Source organism: Leptodactylus fuscus, chromosome 8 (assembly GCF_031893055.1).
Source record: "Leptodactylus fuscus isolate aLepFus1 chromosome 8, aLepFus1.hap2, whole genome shotgun sequence".
Classification (NCBI taxonomy): Eukaryota; Metazoa; Chordata; class Amphibia; order Anura; family Leptodactylidae; genus Leptodactylus; species Leptodactylus fuscus.
In genome coordinates, this window is record NC_134272.1 from 13,675,146 (window position 1) to 13,696,036 (window position 20,891).

At 42.2% G+C, this 20,891-nt stretch overlaps 1 protein-coding gene across 1 annotated transcript in view; it reads right to left on the bottom strand.

Moving 5' to 3' along the window:
* Positions 1–20,891, bottom strand: part of LMF1 (lipase maturation factor 1) — a 164,861-nt gene that overhangs the window by 47,846 nt on the left and 96,124 nt on the right. Inside the window, exon 6 of the mRNA XM_075285204.1 lies at positions 1,679–1,846. Within this exon, the coding sequence (XP_075141305.1) occupies positions 1,679–1,846 (168 nt within the window). The remainder of the gene's footprint in view (positions 1–1,678; positions 1,847–20,891) is intronic.

Below are 20,891 nucleotides of genomic sequence, written 5' to 3' on the forward strand. Positions count from 1 at the left end.
CCCCTATGTACACGAATATAACTACTATAATACTACCTCCTATGTACAAGAATATAACTACTATAATACTACCTCCTATGTACAAGAATATAACTACTATAATACTACTCCTATGTACAAGAATATAACTACTATAATACTGCTCCTATGTACAAGAATATAACTACTATAATACTGCTCCTATGTACAAGAATATAACTACTATAATACTGCTCCTATGTACAAGAATATAACTACTATAATACTGCCCCTATGTACAAGAATATAACTACTATAATACTACTCCTATGTACAAGAATATAACTACTATAATACTGCCCCTATGTACAAGAACATAACTACTATAATACTGCTCATATGTACAAGAATATAACTACTATAATACTACCTCCTATGTACAAGAATATAACTACTATAATACTGCTCCTATGTACACGAATATAAGTACTATAATACTACCTCCTATGTACAAGAATATAACTACTATAATACTGCCCCTATGTACACGAATATAACTACTATAATACTACCTCCTATGTACAAGAATATAACTACTATAATACTGCTCCTATGTACACAAATATAAGTACTATAATACTACCTCCTATGTACAAGAATATAACTACTATAATACTGCCCCTATGTACACGAATATAACTACTATAATACTACCTCCTATGTACAAGAATATAACTACTATAATACTGCTCCTATGTACACGAATATAAGTACTATAATACTACCTCCTATGTACAAGAATATAACTACTATAATACTGCCCCTATGTACACGAATATAACTACTATAATACTACTCCTATGTACAAGAATATAACTACTATAATACTGCCCCTATGTACAAGAATATAACTACTATAATACTACTCCTATGTACAAGAATATAACTACTATAATACTGCCCCTATGTACAAGAATATAACTACTATAATACTGCTCATATGTACAAGAATATAACTACTATAATACTACTCCTATGTACAAGAATATAACTACTATAATACTGCCCCTATGTACACGAATATAACTACTATAATACTACCTCCTATGTACAAGAATATAACTACTATAATACTGCTCCTATGTACACGAATATAAGTACTATAATACTACCTCCTATGTACAAGAATATAACTACTATAATACTGCTCCTATGTACACGAATATAACTACTATAATACTGCTCCTATATACAAGAATATAACTTCTATAATACTACTCCTATGTACACGAATATAACTACTATAATACTGCTCCCCTATGTACAAGAATATAACTACTATAATACTGCCCCTATGTACACGAATATAACTACTATAATACTACTCCTATGTACAAGAATATAACTACTATAAGGCTCCATTCACACAGAGTAATATTGGCGTTTTTTTGTGCTTATTTTGGCACATAGCGCCGCGTAACGCCGCGTATATGTCGCGTTTGCGCCGTTCAACGCGACCGCAAAATAGCGTGGCGCAAACGCGGCGTATACGCGGCGCTATGTGCCAAAAAAGGCACAAAAAACGCCAACGATACTCTGTGTGAATGGAGCCTAATACTGCTCCTATGTACAAGAATATAACTACTATAATACTGCTCCTATGTACAAGAATATAACTACTATAATACTGCCCCCTATGTACAAGAATATAGTTACTTACCTGGAAGAGGATTTGCAGGACTCCATTGACAATACACATCCGTCTGCCCATGAATATAAAAAACGGCACAACCAGTTCGATGAAATGATTGACCAAGGTCTCAAACTGGTGGAACCCATCAGGGTTGCGGTGCATGTAGTACGCCAGGGGGTTTGGCACTGGCTGAGTCTGCAATGAGAAAAGACGAGGCATTAAATAAGAGTTGGCCGCCATCGCTCCCGCAGAGGTGATACAGGAGATCAGCACAACATCTCTGGCTCTCGGCAGCCACTTCCATCTGTTTTGATGACTGTATAACCTAGCCCGGGCTGCTGGGAAGGGGTTACATAAGGATGTGGGATTTAAGGAGCTTCCAAGCTGAGAGGGCCTCATGTAATTGAAGGAGACAAAACATCTTTAAATTATTTGTATCGGGGAAGGATAAAGCAAAAGAAATATGTACAAAGTATGAGGGGCGGACATAGACCCCGCTGATATTGGAAGTATATATTTATGTACACGTTTCAGCACCGCTTTACGGTATCAGGGAAACTGCAGGGTGCCCAGGTATGGTCACTGAACCTCCAGCCCACCAGGGACTACACAAGGCCATTCAATCACCATGAAACACACCCTACAACAGGAAAGTGGTCCTGATGGATTACAAGGATCGGCCTCTCTGCTAACATCTGTGGCCAAGTGATCAGGACATCTAGGTTAGTTTGGAAAGAATAATTTTCCAAACTAGGTCACCAGGGAGAACACAATGCCACTGGAGAATCAGGGACTACACAGTGCCGCTAGATTACCAAGGACTAGGCAATGCCACTAGATCACCAGGGATTACACAATACAACTAGACCCCCAAGAACTATACAATGCCACTAGATCACCAAGGGCTACACAATACAACTAGACCATCAAGAACTATACAATACCACTAAATAACCAGGGGCTATACAATGCCACTAGATTATCAGGGAATACACAACAGCACTAGATCATTTGGGACTATATACAGTTATTAGATTACCAGGGACTATACAATATCACTAGATCACCTGGGAGTACACAATGCTACTAGATTACCTGGGACTACACAATGCCACTAGATCACCTGGGACTATACAATACCACTAGATCACCTGGGACTATACAATAGCACTAGATCACCTGGGACTACACAATGCCACTAGATCACCTGGGACTACACAATGCCACTAGATCACCTGGGACTATACAATAACACTAGATCACCTGGGGCTACATACTGTTACTAGATTACCAGGGACTACACAATGCCACTAGATCACCTGGGACTACACAATGCCACTAGATCACCTGGGATTACACAATAACATTAGATCACCTGGGATTACACAATAACACTAGATCACCTGGGACTACACAATGCCACTAGATCACCTGGGATTACACAATGCCACTAGATCACCTGGGATTACACAATAACACTAGATCACCTGGGACTACACAATGCCATTAGATCACCTGGGATTACACAATTCCATTAGATCACCTGGGACAACACAACAGCACTAGATCACCTGGGACAACACAACAGCACTAGATCACCTGGGACTACATATTGTTTCTAGATTACCAGGGACTATACAATAGCACTAGATCACCTGTGACTACACAATGCCACTAGATCACCCGGGATTACACAATGCCATTAGATCACCTGGGATTACACAATTCCATTAGATCACCTGGGACAACACAACAGCACTAGATCACCTGGGACTACACAACAGCACTAGATCACCTGGGATTACACAACAGCACTAGATCACCTGGGACTACATACTGTTACTAGATTACCAGGGACTATACAATAGCACTAGATCACCAGGGACAGAACATTATGTCAGTGAGTCACCGAAATCTACAAATGACCATGCTATAAACAGACGACGTTGCAGCTCATGCACATCACATAAACATCTGGACCCGCTGGTTACTGGCCGGGTGATATAGGGATCCCGACAAATTTAGAGAACGGATCAGCTGTCACTTTTCTTCCCTCTCTAATCCCACTCCCGCATCAATCTACAGGACAGAAACTTGCAATGTTGGGCTTCTTGTTAGATCCTTGCTGACCAGATGTAACCTCGGGGTCACTCGTGATTATTACTAAACCACTGGGACACCAGGACACATGGATACAGTGACCCCGGGCCTCTGGGGATTGGCTCATGCACCAGCGGATTGCTATAGTAGGAGGTTGTCAGGAAATAAGTTAAGATATAAAGCAGAGGCAGTTTCTGAAGTATTTCCCCCGGAGCCCCCACGATGCCAGGGCCTACGGTGCTGGCATTCCCAGCCCCATGTACTCCTCACACAGTGAGGATGGGGGGGGGGGGGGCGGGGAAGGCTTCGCCCTCTTTATCGTTCTGCAAGATCTGCTATTGTTATTATTTTACAAGCAGAACTGGAAAGCATCAGCTTCTCCCCAGATACACGGCGGGGATGGATCCATACCCCCCCCCCCCCCCCCCTGGACTGGACTGGACGCTGCATCCCTCTATCCTTCCTCTGTCAGTAAAGAGGAGGATGGGTGTTAGAGGGGCGCCAAGCTGGTGCCGGGTGGGAGCGAGAGGACACAGGGAGAGGCTGCGGTTTTGATATTTTTCCGGTTCAGTACAGTGCCCTCTCAGGGGGGAAAGAAATGTTCCTTCTTTTTAACCCTTATATCCCCATCACTACACGAAAAAAAATAAAAAAATCCTTTACACATGAAACCGCCGGCTTCGGTACGGTACACCGAGGGGTTAACTCCGCCACATCATTTACTAGTAAATATTGTTTTAGAAAATGAAGAAAGAAAGATCTCTGGCATGTAAGGTCTTCATTAAAGTGGGGAGGGGTCTGAAGATCAAAATACAGGCCCAAAGAAAAAAGAAGAGACAGGCGATCGTTGATAGGCTCGCATTCTATTCAGACCTACATGAAGTGGAAATGCTGGGGTGATAGCGCGGCGGATTGCTGGCTTCCTTCACCAGCAATTACATGTATTACTGAGTCGTATACTGCATAGACAACCCCTCGTGCCAGGGCCCGGTTCTCGGGGTCCGCACCTGGTGCCACCTACCTTATAGAGGGTAACAAAGTTACTACAACAAACACAAACAAGCAAAATGTATCAAGTTTAGTTCCGAGAACATTTCACGATGTGTTGATCCAGAAGAGGATAAAGTACCACCTCCAATCTGGCCTGGAGGACATTGACATAAAGGCAATGCCAAGGAATATTAAAGGGAAACCCCAATACGGTGACTACAGCTGATCTCCCTGGACCCCCACCCTCTACGGGTCAAAAAGTAGCAGTGCAGGGGAAAGGAATGATCATCTGGACCCTTATCAAGCCCAACCCCTTCGGATCAGCTAATAGTTACCATCTACAATGAAAGGTTACTTTTAGGATTGGAAACACCTCTCAGTAACCTTAGTTATACCACGCTATGTGCAAAATTGAGAAAATCTCTAAAAATTCTTCATTAAAAAATTTCTATCATTTTGTTGTTATAGAGTCTGTGCAACTCCTTCACACTGATGGTTGTCCTGCTGTTTCTGATACAGATCTGACAGCACACCGCTCCTGATACTAGTTTTCTCTGTTCTCGTCCTCTCCCTTCTCTGAATGTTAGAGAGGAAGGAAGGAGCAAGGATGTATATGGTAGATCAGAGTGTAGAGATGGAGGACAATATACGTATCTTCTCGGAGGACAGATTGCACGATCTGTACTGTATGAAAGTTTAGACAGGGATGAAATTAAGAAAACAGGAGACTCACACAGGTTGTGTATAAGAGTAAAGAGACTGGAGAGAACCCCAGTTCCACTCTGGAGGGAATGAAGGGGGACATCACAAACTCCTCGGCATCAGCTTTTGTCAGCACATCAGAGTGTGGAAAAGTGTGAGGAAAGCATCAAAGTCTTCAGGAAGAGCAGACTGTACAGAGTTTACACAAGAAGGAAAGCAGACACGTGGCTGAATACTGGTGAAGGGAGGATCACACAGGTTGTGTAGCAGTGTAAAGAGAGTGGAGAACACAAGATAAACTCTGCAGGGTACGAAAGGATAATGACACAATCCTCAACATCAGTGACTGTCAGCACATCAGAGATAAGTGTGCAGAGGAAGGAAAGCATCAAAGTCTTCAGGAAGGGAAGACTGCGGAGTCTATACTGCATGGGAGTTTGGACAAGGAGGAAAGCAAAGACAAGGCTGAATGTGGGCGAAGGGAGGATCATACAGGTGGTGTAGCAGCTTAAAGAGAATACAAGGGAATCTCTGCAGGACATTAAGGAGGGAGAAGAATCACATATTTCCCAGCATCAGTTTCAATTAACACATTGCAGAGGAGTGCGGAGAGGGAGATAAACATCAATGTGTCAGGAAAGGCACAGTCTGTACTGTACGTAAGACTAAGCAATGAGGAAAGCACACACAAGATTGTGTACAGGGGAAAAGGGAATCACACAGGTTGTGTGTAAGTGTATGTAGAGCAGAGAGAACCCATGGAAAACTCTGCAGGGTGTGAAGGGGAAAAAAAAAATCACAGTGTCCTCAGCATCAGTGTCTGCCAGCACAAAGGCGAGGAGACCCCTCATGGGCTGTAGAAGGGTAGAAGGAGAAATCAGTCCAACAATGAAGTTGTTATGATGGATGAGAGCTAGCGAAGGAGCAACACCCTGGACAAACTCCTCAGCATCAGTGTCTGCCAGCACAAAGGAGAGGAGACCCCTCATGGGCTGTAGAAGGATAAATCAGTCTAAAAATGAAATTGTTATGATGGATGAGAGCTAGTGAAGGAGCAGCACCCTGGACACAGACCTCACATCCTGCATGTATTAGGGGGAGGCACATGTCCACATGAGAAGAGCCTGAAACTAGGATCACATTGCAAACTGCATATCAGGAGGTCTGAAAAAAAAACAGAGGAATAAAGATTGCAGCTGTAAAAATTTGTAAAAACTAATATGTGGAAATAATATTTTATTAGGTGTCCATAGTCTATAGTAATTGTGCGGTATATATGAATCCTGCCTGATATAAACTATCAATGACATTAGAACAGACCTAACTGGTTGTGCTCTATATCGCCATCTAATGGATGACACTGATATTGTCTGAATTTAGCCAATTTTATATATTATTATAGATTATATATTTACACAGTAGGGGGGTAACTGGACATTTGAATGATAAGATGTTATAGCCCCCAATATCAGCAATCGAGGACAGAATCGACATCAGAAAATCCTCCGTAGAAATGCCAAACACCAAACGAACCGCAATTTATTATCGTATACCGCTTTACTGCACTGCTGTGGACTTTAAGGGGTTAAGTGTTTATTACAGAGGTTAACAGGGGAAGTAGTACTATAGAACAACATGTGTATTAGAGGTAGGAAGCCTGCAGAGCGGAGCATGAGGAGGCTGAGGGCGCTCGCTGTGTGTGTGTTCCCAGCACAATGCCTTCCATATGTGCGTACAACCCAAGTAAAGGTTCGCCTCCTATTCCCAGATGGGAACCCCATAATGTCTCTCCCCCGAGCTTTGGGATTACACCCTGACCCCCAGGCCTCATGACTAAGTCCCACCTGCCTAGTGCACATGGAACATCAGCGGGATTTCTGGACTCACATCATCATTAATGTTATCATCCTGCACATCACAATATTAATGAGTCTGGAGACTGACCACACACTTCACATGAGCTAACCCCTAAGTCATTACTGCTGTGCAGATTAGCACTGCTTATCTCACCCCTTGTCTAAATACAGCAGCCGCCCCCAGAAGAGCAGACCCTCAGCAACAGAGTAAGTAAGTAATACTGAGATAACTCCAAGATGCCTTCATGTTCCCTTAACTACATAGAGCGGAGGCAAAAAACATGATTTATACCAAGCTTGGCTCTTTATATAAGTACCATAATACTGCCCAATATACTGGAAATACTACTCCTATGTACAAGAATATAACTACTATAATACTACTCCTATGTACAAGAATATAACTACTATAATACTACCTACTATGTACAAGAATATAACTACTATAATACTACTCCTATGTACAAGAATATAACTACTATAATACTACTCCTATGTACAAGAATATAACTACTATAATACTACCTACTATGTACAAGAATATAACTACTATAATACTGCCCCTATGTACAAGAATATAACTACTATAATACTACTCCTATGTACAAGAATATAACTACTATAATACTGCCTCCTATGTACAAGAATATATCTACTATAATACTGCCCCCTATGTACAAGAATATAACTACTATAATACTGCTCCTATATACAAGAATATAACTACTATAATACTGCTCCTATGTACAAGAATATAACTACTATAATACTGCCTCCTATATACAAGAATATAACTACTATAATACTGCTCCTATGTACAAGAATATAACTACTATAATACTGCTCCTATGTACAAGAATATAACTACTATAATACTACTCCTATGTACAAGAATATAACTACTATAATACTACTCCTATATACAAGAATATAACTACTATAATACTGCTCCTATGTACAAGAATATAACTACTATAATACTGCTCCTATGTACAAGAATATAACTACTATAATACTGCTCCTATGTACAAGAATATAACTACTATAATACTAATCCTATGAACCAAAGCCCGTAAGAAAGTCGCAGAAATGCCTTTTTTCCTCAAATCCACCCCATTCAGAATTTTTTCCCTGCTTCCCAGTACATTATATAGAATAAATAATAGTGGCATCATGAAGAAAAATTTGTCCCAGGAAAAATTAAGACCTCATATGGCTCTGGGAGCGGAGAAATAAAAAAGTTATGGGGTTTAGAAGGAGGGGAGTCAAAAACAAAAATCAAAAAATGCCATCGGCGGGAAAGGGTTAACTTCAAATACTTCTGTCCCAAAGTCACTATATAAAGTTTCTCACAACAGCGTATATATAGCAGCTCAAATACAAAGTAACTTCAACACAAAAGTCTCACGGATTCTCTGAATTACAGCAAAAACAAGATACAAAGTTACATTTCATATCCCATACCTTATACACAGTACGAAAACCTTACCCGCGCCTGTATATACCCACTGCTACAATCACCGCAGACGAAGTCGCGGGTACCAGCTAGTAACTACTATAATACTGCTCCTATGTACAAGAATATAACTACTATAATACTGCCTCCTATGTACAAGAATATAACTACTATAATACTGCTCCTATGTACAAGAATATAACTACTATAATACTGCCCTCTATGTACAAGAATATAACTACTATAATACTACCTCCTATGTACAAGAATATAGCTACTATAATACTGCTCCTATATACAAGAATATAACTACTATAATACTACTCCTATGTACAAGAATATAACTACTATAATACTGCTCCTATGTACAGGAATATAACTACTATAATACTGCTCCCCTATGTACAAGAATATAACTACTATAATACTACCTCCTATGTACAAGAATATAACTACTATAATACTGCTCCTATGTACAAGAATATAACTACTATAATACTACTCCTATGTACAAGAATATAACTACTATAATACTGCCTCCTATGTACAAGAATATAACTACTATAATACTACCTCCTATGTACAAGAATATAGCTACTATAATACTGCTCCTATATACAAGAATATAACTACTATAATACTACTCCTATGTACAAGAATATAACTACTATAATACTGCTCCTATGTACAGGAATATAACTACTATAATACTACTCCTATGTACAAGAATATAACTACTATAATACTGCCTCCTATGTACAAGAATATAACTACTATAATACTGCTCCTATGTACAAGAATATAACTACTATAATACTACTCCTATGTACAAGAATATAACTACTATAATACTGCCTCCTATGTACAAGAATATAACTACTATAATACTACCTCCTATGTACAAGAATATAGCTACTATAATACTGCTCCTATATACAAGAATATAACTACTATAATACTACTCCTATGTACAAGAATATAACTACTATAATACTGCTCCTATGTACAGGAATATAACTACTATAATACTGCTCCCCTATGTACAAGAATATAACTACTATAATACTACCTCCTATGTACAAGAATATAACTACTATAATACTGCTCCTATGTACAAGAATATAACTACTATAATACTACTCCTATGTACAAGAATATAACTACTATAATACTGCCTCCTATGTACAAGAATATAACTACTATAATACTACCTCCTATGTACAAGAATATAGCTACTATAATACTGCTCCTATATACAAGAATATAACTACTATAATACTACTCCTATGTACAAGAATATAACTACTATAATACTGCTCCTATGTACAGGAATATAACTACTATAATACTACTCCTATGTACAAGAATATAACTACTATAATACTGCCTCCTATGTACAAGAATATAACTACTATAATACTGCTCCTATGTACAAGAATATAACTACTATAATACTACTCCTATGTACAAGAATATAACTACTATAATACTGCCTCCTATGTACAAGAATATAACTACTATAATACTACCTCCTATGTACAAGAATATAGCTACTATAATACTGCTCCTATATACAAGAATATAACTACTATAATACTACTCCTATGTACAAGAATATAACTACTATAATACTGCTCCTATGTACAGGAATATAACTACTATAATACTACTCCTATGTACAAGAATATAACTACTATAATACTGCCTCCTATGTACAAGAATATAACTACTATAATACTGCTCCTATGTACAAGAATATAACTACTATAATACTACTCCTATGTACAAGAATATAACTACTATAATACTGCCTCCTATGTACAAGAATATAACTACTATAATACTACCTCCTATGTACAAGAATATAGCTACTATAATACTGCTCCTATATACAAGAATATAACTACTATAATACTACTCCTATGTACAAGAATATAACTACTATAATACTGCTCCTATGTACAAGAATATAACTACTATAATACTGCTCCTATGTACAAGAATATAACTACTATAATACTACTCCTATGTACAAGAATATAACTACTATAATATTGCTCCTATGTACAAGAATATAACTACTATAATACTGCTCCTATGTACAAGAATATAACTACTATAATACTGCCCCCTATGTACAAGAATATAACTACTATAATACTGCTCCTATGTACAAGAATATAACTACTATAATACTGCTCCTATGTACAAGAATATAACTACTATAATACTAATCCTATGTACAAGAATATAACTACTATAATACTGCTCCTATGTACAAGAATATAACTACTATAATACTGCTCCTATCTACAAGAATATAACTACTATAATATTGCTCCTATGTACAAGAATATAACTACTATAATATTGCTCCTATGTACAAGAATATAACTACTATAATACTGCTCCTATGTACAAGAATATAACTACTATAATACTGCCCCCTATGTACAAGAATATAACTACTATAATACTGCTCCTATGTACAAGAATATAACTACTATAATACTGCTCCTATGTACAAGAATATAACTACTATAATACTAATCCTATGTACAAGAATATAACTACTATACTACTGCTCCTATCTACAAGAATATAACTACTATAATACTACTCCTATGTACAAGAATATAAATACTATAATACTGCTCCTATGTACAAGAATATAACTACTATACTACTGCTCCTATCTACAAGAATATAACTACTATAATACTACTCCTATGTACAAGAATATAACTACTATAATACTGCTCATATATACAAGAATATAACTACTATAATACTGCTCCTATATACAATAATATAACTAATATAATAATTTTTACATGCGTCTCCCATATTCTGGTATGGTACACTAGTACACACCTTGTAGGGTGTCAGAAGTTTATTTATCCGGTCACATTTGCGGTAGATCCCTGTTGTTTACCGGCTCAGTAATGTCTTGGACCTGATCTAGCGGTGGACGTTCCTCCTCTGCCTCCTTCCTGTTCTGTGTGGATCTTCTCTGTATGTGATGAGTGAGACCTGACATCTTCATTTTTATCAGAGATACACAAGTCTCCTCCAAGTGCTGAGCGCTGATCCACAGAGGTCTGTTTGATCGGGGTCCAACGAACCCACAGACAGCTGGCACATCACTGGCCGCCATGTAATACATATCAGATGGAGGAGTCTGAGGCTTGATAGATGGCGGTGTACAGAAAATGTAACAAAACAGATACTAGAGGACAACCACTAATGGCAGCCATTACAGTGCCCAGAGGGGTTGTCATATGGATCTGCACGGAAGATAACTCTGAATAGACTAATCCCATCTGCAGACATAGAACATACCGTATTGCTTCTGTGTCAGTTTTTACAGCAGTTCTGTAATTTTATTCATGGAGGGATGCAAAGTAGAGGGTTGGGGCTCGGGTCTATGGTCTACATTTTTAGGGACCAGTCTGGTGTTTGTATTGCTTTATGGGGGATATTTGTGCAGGTCTGGGGTCTGTATTTTTGCAGTGTCTGTCTGGGGTTTTAGGGGCATATTTTGTTAGGTATGGGGTCTATTTTTGAAGGGTATGTCTGGGGGTTTAGGGGCATCTTTTGCGGGTAGATCTGGGGTTCTGGAAGCATATTTTGGTAGGTTTGGTGCCGTTTTTCTTGGTCTGGGGGTTACCATCCATTTAACAGACCTTTACTAGTCAGGTTTACCATTCAGGATCCATATAAAGCTTCAATATCAGTTTCCATCCAGCTTTTCAGAATCTGGAACAACAATTTGGCCTAGTTATGCCATGATCCTTCCCAATTGTAAAGGCAGATTGGCCCTTTGGGAGCCATGGAAATCTTTAATATTGGTTTCCACCCAGCTTTCCCAGATTGCAGAACAACAATTTGTGTACTGATCTGCTCCTAGCCCCCTGTTCATGGCATAGTCAGCAGTGATATATCCCCTATTGCATCCACTATTATTATAGTTAAGCAAGTTCACCCTTTAGGAGCTGTGGAAAGCTGGGTGGCAACTCTTTTCAATTCTATAATATTGCTTTTCACCCAGCTTTCCCAGATTCAGAGCAGCACTTTGGCCTAGTTATGAAGCGATTCCTCCCAATCTGCTTAATTAAGCAAATGTATTTTTTGGTAGTTGTGAAAAGATGGGTAACGACCCCCGTAGTCCACCCAGCTTTCCCAGACCCAGAGCAGCACCGTGGCCTAGTTATGCAGTGATACATCCCCTATAGCAGACTATACTGCCCTGCTACTGAGTATAATTTTTTATGTACATTTTAGGGGGTGACTGATAGAATCCAGGATGGTTTCGGGTTATCTGAACGGATCGGACACCCCATAAAATCCACAGAGCGCGGACGTGCGGGGCTTTGAAATCTTCGCCGCAGATGAGGCCGGCCGTGTCCTCTTCGCTGGGCCTGGTTTTACAGCCGATCCTAATGAAGACTTCACAGCGGATCGCTCCTGACGGAAACCGAGTAACGAAAAACAGAAATCGGGTTCTAGTTTTTTGTTATTTTTGGAATTCCAGCTGCGGCGCAGTCCTCCCGGCTCCAGTTACCCTCGGCCCGGCCAGGAAGATGTTAATACAAAGTGTCTTACTGTACAGGGTGACATTTAAGTAAAGGTGCTCCATGTGATATTTGAAGGGGGTGGGAGAGGGGGGTCTGTAACCCCACCCCAGAGCCCATACTGGGCGGCTGATGCTGTACAACTGGCACCAGTCTGAACCACAAGTGACCATTAAAATAAACATCCCGGGGCAGCGCTGACAGCCAGTCTCCAGGAGAAGTGATGGGGGGAGTAGTACCGCCAAACCGTTCACTATTAACCTGACTACGAATCCTCCTCCCGCACCTCCCCATCCCAGCAGCGCCCGCTGTCAATGAGGCCAGTGTCTGACGTGCCGGCGTAGACCGGTTCCCTGAGGGCTGTGGCCTGTTTACCCCTCAATCCATCGCTGGGCAAACACTACCGGGAGCCAACGCTGCAATCGCCGGCCGTGACCAACTCAAGTATACAGGCTGCGCTTTTAAAGGGACATGGCTATGAATAAGATTGTGTGCGGTGCACCGGGAGTTAAAATTAAAAAATTTATAGTGCACATCGCGCTTTTTGTTGACGGTGTACGTTTCTGTATCTAGAGGTATTCGCCACCATTGAGGACGTGCAAATCCGCAACGTGCAAATCCGTCTCTGGGTAAATATCTCCAGCGGACACGCTGCAATTTAAAAAACCTTCACGATTTTGGAAATCGCGGCATGTCAATTATACGTACGGAAACGCCGGCGGTTTCCCTATAGGTAGGATTATAGTAGAGAGTCCGAGGAGGAAAACTCAGCAGACTTTCTGTAAAAAGCGTTACGACAAAAACCATGATATGGTTCTTCCACCAGCACTTTTTGGCGGCGACCCGCGACGTAGGGCCTTAACCGTAAGGACTGACACGCTACGGTTTTTGAAACGGGGTCTCAACTCCTTATTATACAATCGTGGACGACACTCAGATTTTGGACAAGGGGTTCAGACGTTCCAAAAAATTTTGTAGAATAGTCAATTATTTAAGCAATGAGGTTCGGCCTCACTTTGATGTTTTTAAGCGGCGCTTCCCCTTTAAGAACAATTGCCCCTACACCTTTGGTGTATGTACGGACCCCGTGTCTAATGTAGCCAAACAACAAAGATCATCCAGGTCACCAAGGACCCCAAAAGCCCATCGGCCCCTGCCCAGGTGTTATCACACTGCACCCTCCTACGACTTTGTTTACCTCACTACTAGAGCCCTGGCACTGCATCGGTTAACCCCTTCCATGCTGTATATTCTAGGTCCCCCCAGGGAAGCAGGGCCGGGTTTACTCATAGTACCTGCTTCACTGAACGCCTTGTCTGCTATGTCAGATCTGGACGAAGGCCAGGGGAAGGGAGCGGTGGTTTTTGGAGAGGAGGGGAGGGGGGGGTGTAGATATTCGGCATACAGTATATTTCCTTAAGAAATTCCATGTCAGAAATGTAACCTAACAAGTCCCAGGCTCCAGATTCAATAAATCAAGCAGATTGGGTAACGGTAGCCAATGTCTCTGCTGCTGCGGCAGGTAAAGTCGCTGTGCGGCGCACACAACAAAGTGCTTGTTCTCTATGGACGGGTCCTGGCAGCAGGACAGGCGGCTTTCTGCACCTCCCCACCTCAACGCCAACCATTCCTGAACCTACGGTGCGAACACTTCAGGAGGCTGCGGGGAAATCAGCACTTCCCTGCACGTAGGGACCAGTACAATGGCAGACAAGGAGGATCCGTCATCTTGCGACCTGCACGAGAAGAAGATGACAGTCACCAATGGTCCAGGAGGGGTTTACCTAGCCTATGTGGCATATAGTTATATATATATCTCTGTATGAACCAGGAGGCTCTGGATGCACAGATCAGAGGGCGATAGGATACTTAGGAATAAAATTCCCAAAAATAAAGCCAGTGACTACAACAAGAAAGCGAGGCTGTAGCGGTGGCTGCAACCAGTCGGGGGTCAACGATTGCTCCTTAAAGGGATACCCAAGTCTTATGTAACTACAATTTTTTTTACATACTCCAATAGTGCTCAATGTCACGATCTCTGCTTGCCATCCGTGAAGCCTTTAAGGGGTTTTCCAGGCTTATTAATTGATGACCTATCCTGATGACAGGTCATCAATTGCAGATCGGTGGGGGTCCGACCCCTAGCCCCCTCCCCCGATCAGCAACGTTTGGTTTCTACACCGAGTACCAAGCACAGCGCCGTATACTGTATAATGGCTATGCTTGGTATTACGGCTCAGTCCCATTCACTTGAATGGGACTGAGCTGTGAACTGACCAGGTTACCAACGAACGTATACAACCTGAAGGAATGACAGATCCAACACTGTTCTTCAACGAATGACTTATGTGCCCCCTTAAACGCGGGCGTTGTGTTTGCTGGGTGCTGACGACAGCCGTGGACCTTTGGACTGGCCCACCAGAGAACCCTCCGATGGGCCCCGGTTCTAATACAATGATGGTCCAGCAGAAGACGCCATATTGAAAGGCCCTATTGTCTATATCCTAGGGGTGGTTGGAGGGTGGACCCCAGAATCACCTTATCCGGTGGGCCCGTGGGACCTCAGTGGCCTCTTTGCTGACATGTTTTCTTCTCTATTCCCATCTAAAGCCAAATCGGGAACCAAGAACACAGTTCTCCACCGTCCAAAAACTGTGCAAAAAGTGGAAGCAAATGGCGTTTTGTGAAGGGGGACATGGCGGACAAAGAGGGGTTAATAATCCCCGTCATCATCGCAATTTTGCAAATGCCATAACAAACGTAAAGGCAAACAAATAAACCCGCCCCTGCTAAACAGATGTTTTCCGTCTGTTTCCTATAGATCTCCGGCGACCACTTATAGCTGCAGTTCTGTAAACGTCCTATAGAGGGCAGTGTTGTGCTCTGCAGCGTCACATCATTGCCGGCTGTCAGAATGGAAAATACATCAATAGAAGGAGAATCCCCCCCCCCCCCCTCCTCTCGACCACCGTCCCTTTAATAGAGACACGTGCGTCACATGACGGGATGATGGAATATTACATATAGGGAAAGTTGACGGTTTTTCGCTTTTTACCCTAATTTCTAGGAATGACGCGAGACCCTCCCAGGGAGCAGCTATGGCCGGGGTCGGAGGTCAAGACAAATTACTCGAAATCCTCCATTAGGAAGTCCAGGAATGAAGAATCTGGTTATGACATTGCTGCACCCCAACAGCTGGGGGCGCCAGAGAGTCACTGTTAAAGGGACAGAACCATTAAATTCACAGGGGGATTATTAAACACATGATGTCACATGATGATTAAACATGGCGGGGCAGGTCACATGACATCATTGTCAATCAGTTCATTGACCGCGGGTCCTCAGTATATAGTAGGGGCCCCGCTAATCCTACTCTGCTCGGACCGGGTCACCCACTTATTAGCCCAGGACACCCCAATAGGGCGAGGTAAGGGAAGTCTAGATAAGATTCTTTAAGACCAGCATGGTAAGCTTAGATACACCAGCTCAGCAGCACACTGTATACATTGGACTGTACCATGATAGGCTTAGATACACTGAAATAGTATCATACAGGATTAGCTTAGATACACTGGCTTTGATTTCATGACACTGTATCGCACATGAGAGTGTAAGATACATTCCAGGCTTAGATACAATGACTCAGCATATAGTATCGCACATAAGCTTAGATACAGTGACTCAGCACACAATATCACACATGGTAGGCTTAGATACAGTGCAGCAGAAGACAGTATCGCGTGGTAGGGTTAGATACGGTGATTCACCAGGCAGTATAACATGACATGTTACTGCAATGACTCAGCAGACTGTATCGCACATGGTAAGCTTAGATACAATGACTCAGCATATAGTATCGCACATGATAAGCTTAGATACAGTGCAGCAGCATACAGTATCACACATGGTAAGCTTAGATACAGTGACTCAGCATATAGTATCGCCCATATAAGCTTAGATATAGTGACTCATCAGACGGTATCGCACATGATAAGCTTAGATACAGTGCAGCAGCAGACAGTATCACACATGGTAGGCTTAGATACAATGACTCAGCAGGTGGTATAACATGACAAGTTAATGCAATGACTCATCAGACGGTATCGCACATGGTAAGCTTAGATACAGCTCAGCAGCACACTGTTAATAAGGTAGGCCCCCTCCCCACACATACTATGGATCTGATAATGAATGGGTTAATGGTCCCTGGGCCTTTCTGCAGTCACAGTCTCAGAGTCTTTACTGCCAAATAATCTTCCACTAAGAGCCATTTAGTTTTAAGAGGCCGCCTGGCCGTGCAGACTGTTCTCCGGCGCAGGCCCCGCGTCCTCCTGCTGGGTTAAAGGAGCTCAGCGCCTGTAAGGAGCGCGCCGCAGACTGGACGGAGTCTGAACCAGCCCGGGAGGATGGACTGGCAAGAGGTGGCGGAAAACGAAAAAAACATGGACCCGCGTAGCAGAGCTGAGACTGTCACGTGTAGCAGAGTGGAGAGTCTCAGATATAGCAGAGCTGGGATTGTTACATGTAGCAGAGTGGAGACGATCAGATATAGCAGAGCTGAGACTGCTACTTGTAGCAATGGGGAGATTGTTAGATGTAGCAGAGCAGAGGTTCTCGGACATAGCAGAGCTGAGATTGTGAGATGTAGTAGAGCGGAGATGGTCACATGTAGTAGAGCGGAGATTGATAGATGTAGCAGGGCGGAAATGGTCACATGTAGTAGAGCTGAGATTGTGAGATGTAGCAGAGCTTTAAGACATTTTCCCATCCCTAGATGGCAAACTAGAGATAACCACAGTGCCCCCATAACAGTGCCCGCCGCAGTGTCCGCATAACATTGGCTGCCACAGTGTCCATAGAACAGTGACCACCACAGTACCCCCATAACAGTGCCCGCCGCAGCGCCCTGAGCCAGTAGCCCGTATGGCAGCACTAGGTAGCGCGGGCCGTGTACTCACATATGGTTCTAATAATTCCATTTTCCTCATTGATAATAATTAAAACCATTTCTCTTCCCGGCTGAATGTCAGGACATATATTTACTCAGCGGCGCCCCCCCATCGGCCTATGGCTATTTTTTATGCTTGAGTGAGCAGCTACATCATTACAGACACCCTACTGCAGACTTAATAGGAAGCGGGCGGCTGCAGGTACGGAGGGCGCCCCGAGCCCTGGCCAAAGAATCGCACAGGGAGGGGAACGACACCTGGAAGTTATGTGCAGGCCAAAATATCACTGCACCCCTAATGGAATGGGGAACTGCCCGGGGTACAGGGAGCCATGGTACAGGGCCACAGTGCAAAAGGAGTATTGGGGGCCCCTACGTATCATGTACCATGTATGGGGGTCTTCTTATGTGGCAGAGGGGTCCTTGCGCGCCCTCTATTACAACGCCAAATACCAGCACATCAACAATATGTAGTTAGACTCTGTTCACACTGAAGCATTTGTCACCCATAGACTCTCATTGTTAAAAAGTCTCTTTTTCTGTAAAGTGTATCTGCTTCTGGAAAAGCTGGGTGCCATCCAATATGGTTGGCCATGGCGATCACATATATAGTGTATAGATTGTATATGCTGTTTGCTATATATTCATTATATCACATGACGGATTATTACATATTACTTGAGATTCCTGTGTAGTCAGTGAGGGATCTCCAGGAATTAGTTCTGCCGAATACTGAGCATAGCTTTATAGAGGGGTCTATTGTACCGAATATCCTGAGGGGCCCAAAACATCATGGAGGACTCCAGGCCAGATCACTGTCCTAATACCAGAAATATCTATCTATCTATCTCCTATCTATCTATCTATCTATCTATCTATCTATCTATCTATCTATCTATCTATCTCCTATCTATCTATCTATCTATCTCCTATCTATCTATCTATCTCCTATCTATCTATCTATCTCCTATCTATCTATCTATCTATCTATCTATCTATCTATCTATCTCCTATCTATCTATCTATCTATCTATCTATCTATCTATCTATCTCCTATCTATCTATCTCCTATCTATCTATCTATCTATCTATCTATCTCCTATCTATCTATCTATCTATCTATCTATCTATCTATCTCCTATCTATCTATCTATCTATCTATCTATCTATCTCCTATCTATCTATCTATCTATCTATCTATCTATCTATCTATCTATCTCCTATCTATCTATCTCCTATCTATCTATCTATCTATCTATCTATCTATCTATCTCCTATCTATCTATCTATCTATCTATCTATCTATCTATCTATCTATCGCACATCTCTATCCATGTAATATATGAGCACTAGTCCCGTCCGCCATGGCCTGGGTAAATCTGAGTCCTGTGGAGGCGGCAGTGACGAGTGACCCTGGGCACAGCCATTCCTCTGGTCATGTCTGAGGGCGGGTGCTGCAGGCAGTGGTCGGGGTCTGTCTCGGACATATGATGTCTCAGTGCTGTCCTGCTGGGCCATTGTGCCCCTCATGGGGGGAGTCCTCACCGTGTAATTCTCACCTCTCCGGCGCAGCCTCCAGATACAAATTACTGGTAACCTTCCTGGCTGGAGATGACCCCGCACAGTAATGATTAAGCCGGTTATGGGGCCCTGGAGTAATAGTTGTCCATGATGTTGTATACTACAGACTAATGGGCTGAGGAGTCTCCATGTCACCTTATATACAGAGCGGATACAACACCATGGACAACAATGGCGCCATATACAGTACATCTATACAAAGTACGTCTAGATCTGCATGGCGGTATGGAAGTCAGAGGCACCAAATGTATCAAAGACATATCCATGTCCCATCCACAACAGTGGAGGACCCTAGACAAGAATTGCCCTTCATTGCCCTATAAAAGGGTCAATGAAAGCAATGGGGTACTATACGTTCCTTGACTCTGTAGCCATGTACGAGACAAATTATAGAGTATGGCGGCACATTGTACTCAGTCTAAGTTCCAGGGTCTTAAACCTGCTGAAGTAGCATCACAGACTCCTCAGGGCAATGCCACAGAAGCGGCCCTGTGCCAAAAGATGGATTAGCCGCTATCTGTATGTCTGCAAGGTGACTTTATATTGGATTTGCAAAGTCAAGTTTATCTGGCTCTAAGCAGAGATCTACCTGTGATAACAGGACACGGCATTATTATCATGCCAGGAAGAGTTGGCAGAGGTACATGTTCCTTTCCATCTCATTTGGCTACTTCACTCATCTGTCACAGTCACAACTGAACAAAGTCTGATCCAGGTCAAGCACCTCAGTGCCCCTGATACAACCCCACCTGGCCGGCCCGGCCCCTCACTTGTCCGACCCTCTGCCAGGACGCTGCTGAAATAATGAACGATGTTGACAGCTAGCTAGGGCATGACATGGCTGAGGAATGTGACAGTATTATGTTCTGCCAAGACACAGCACAGATAGACATCTCATACAAGTGGACCATGTCAACTAAGCAGCGCCAAGGCTGCCCGAAGACATTGATGATTCTGAAAGATCTCACCAAGTCTAATGTCTCTGAGAGTCCGACTTATGGAAGGTCAGATTGTGGTAAATATTGTGCTATCA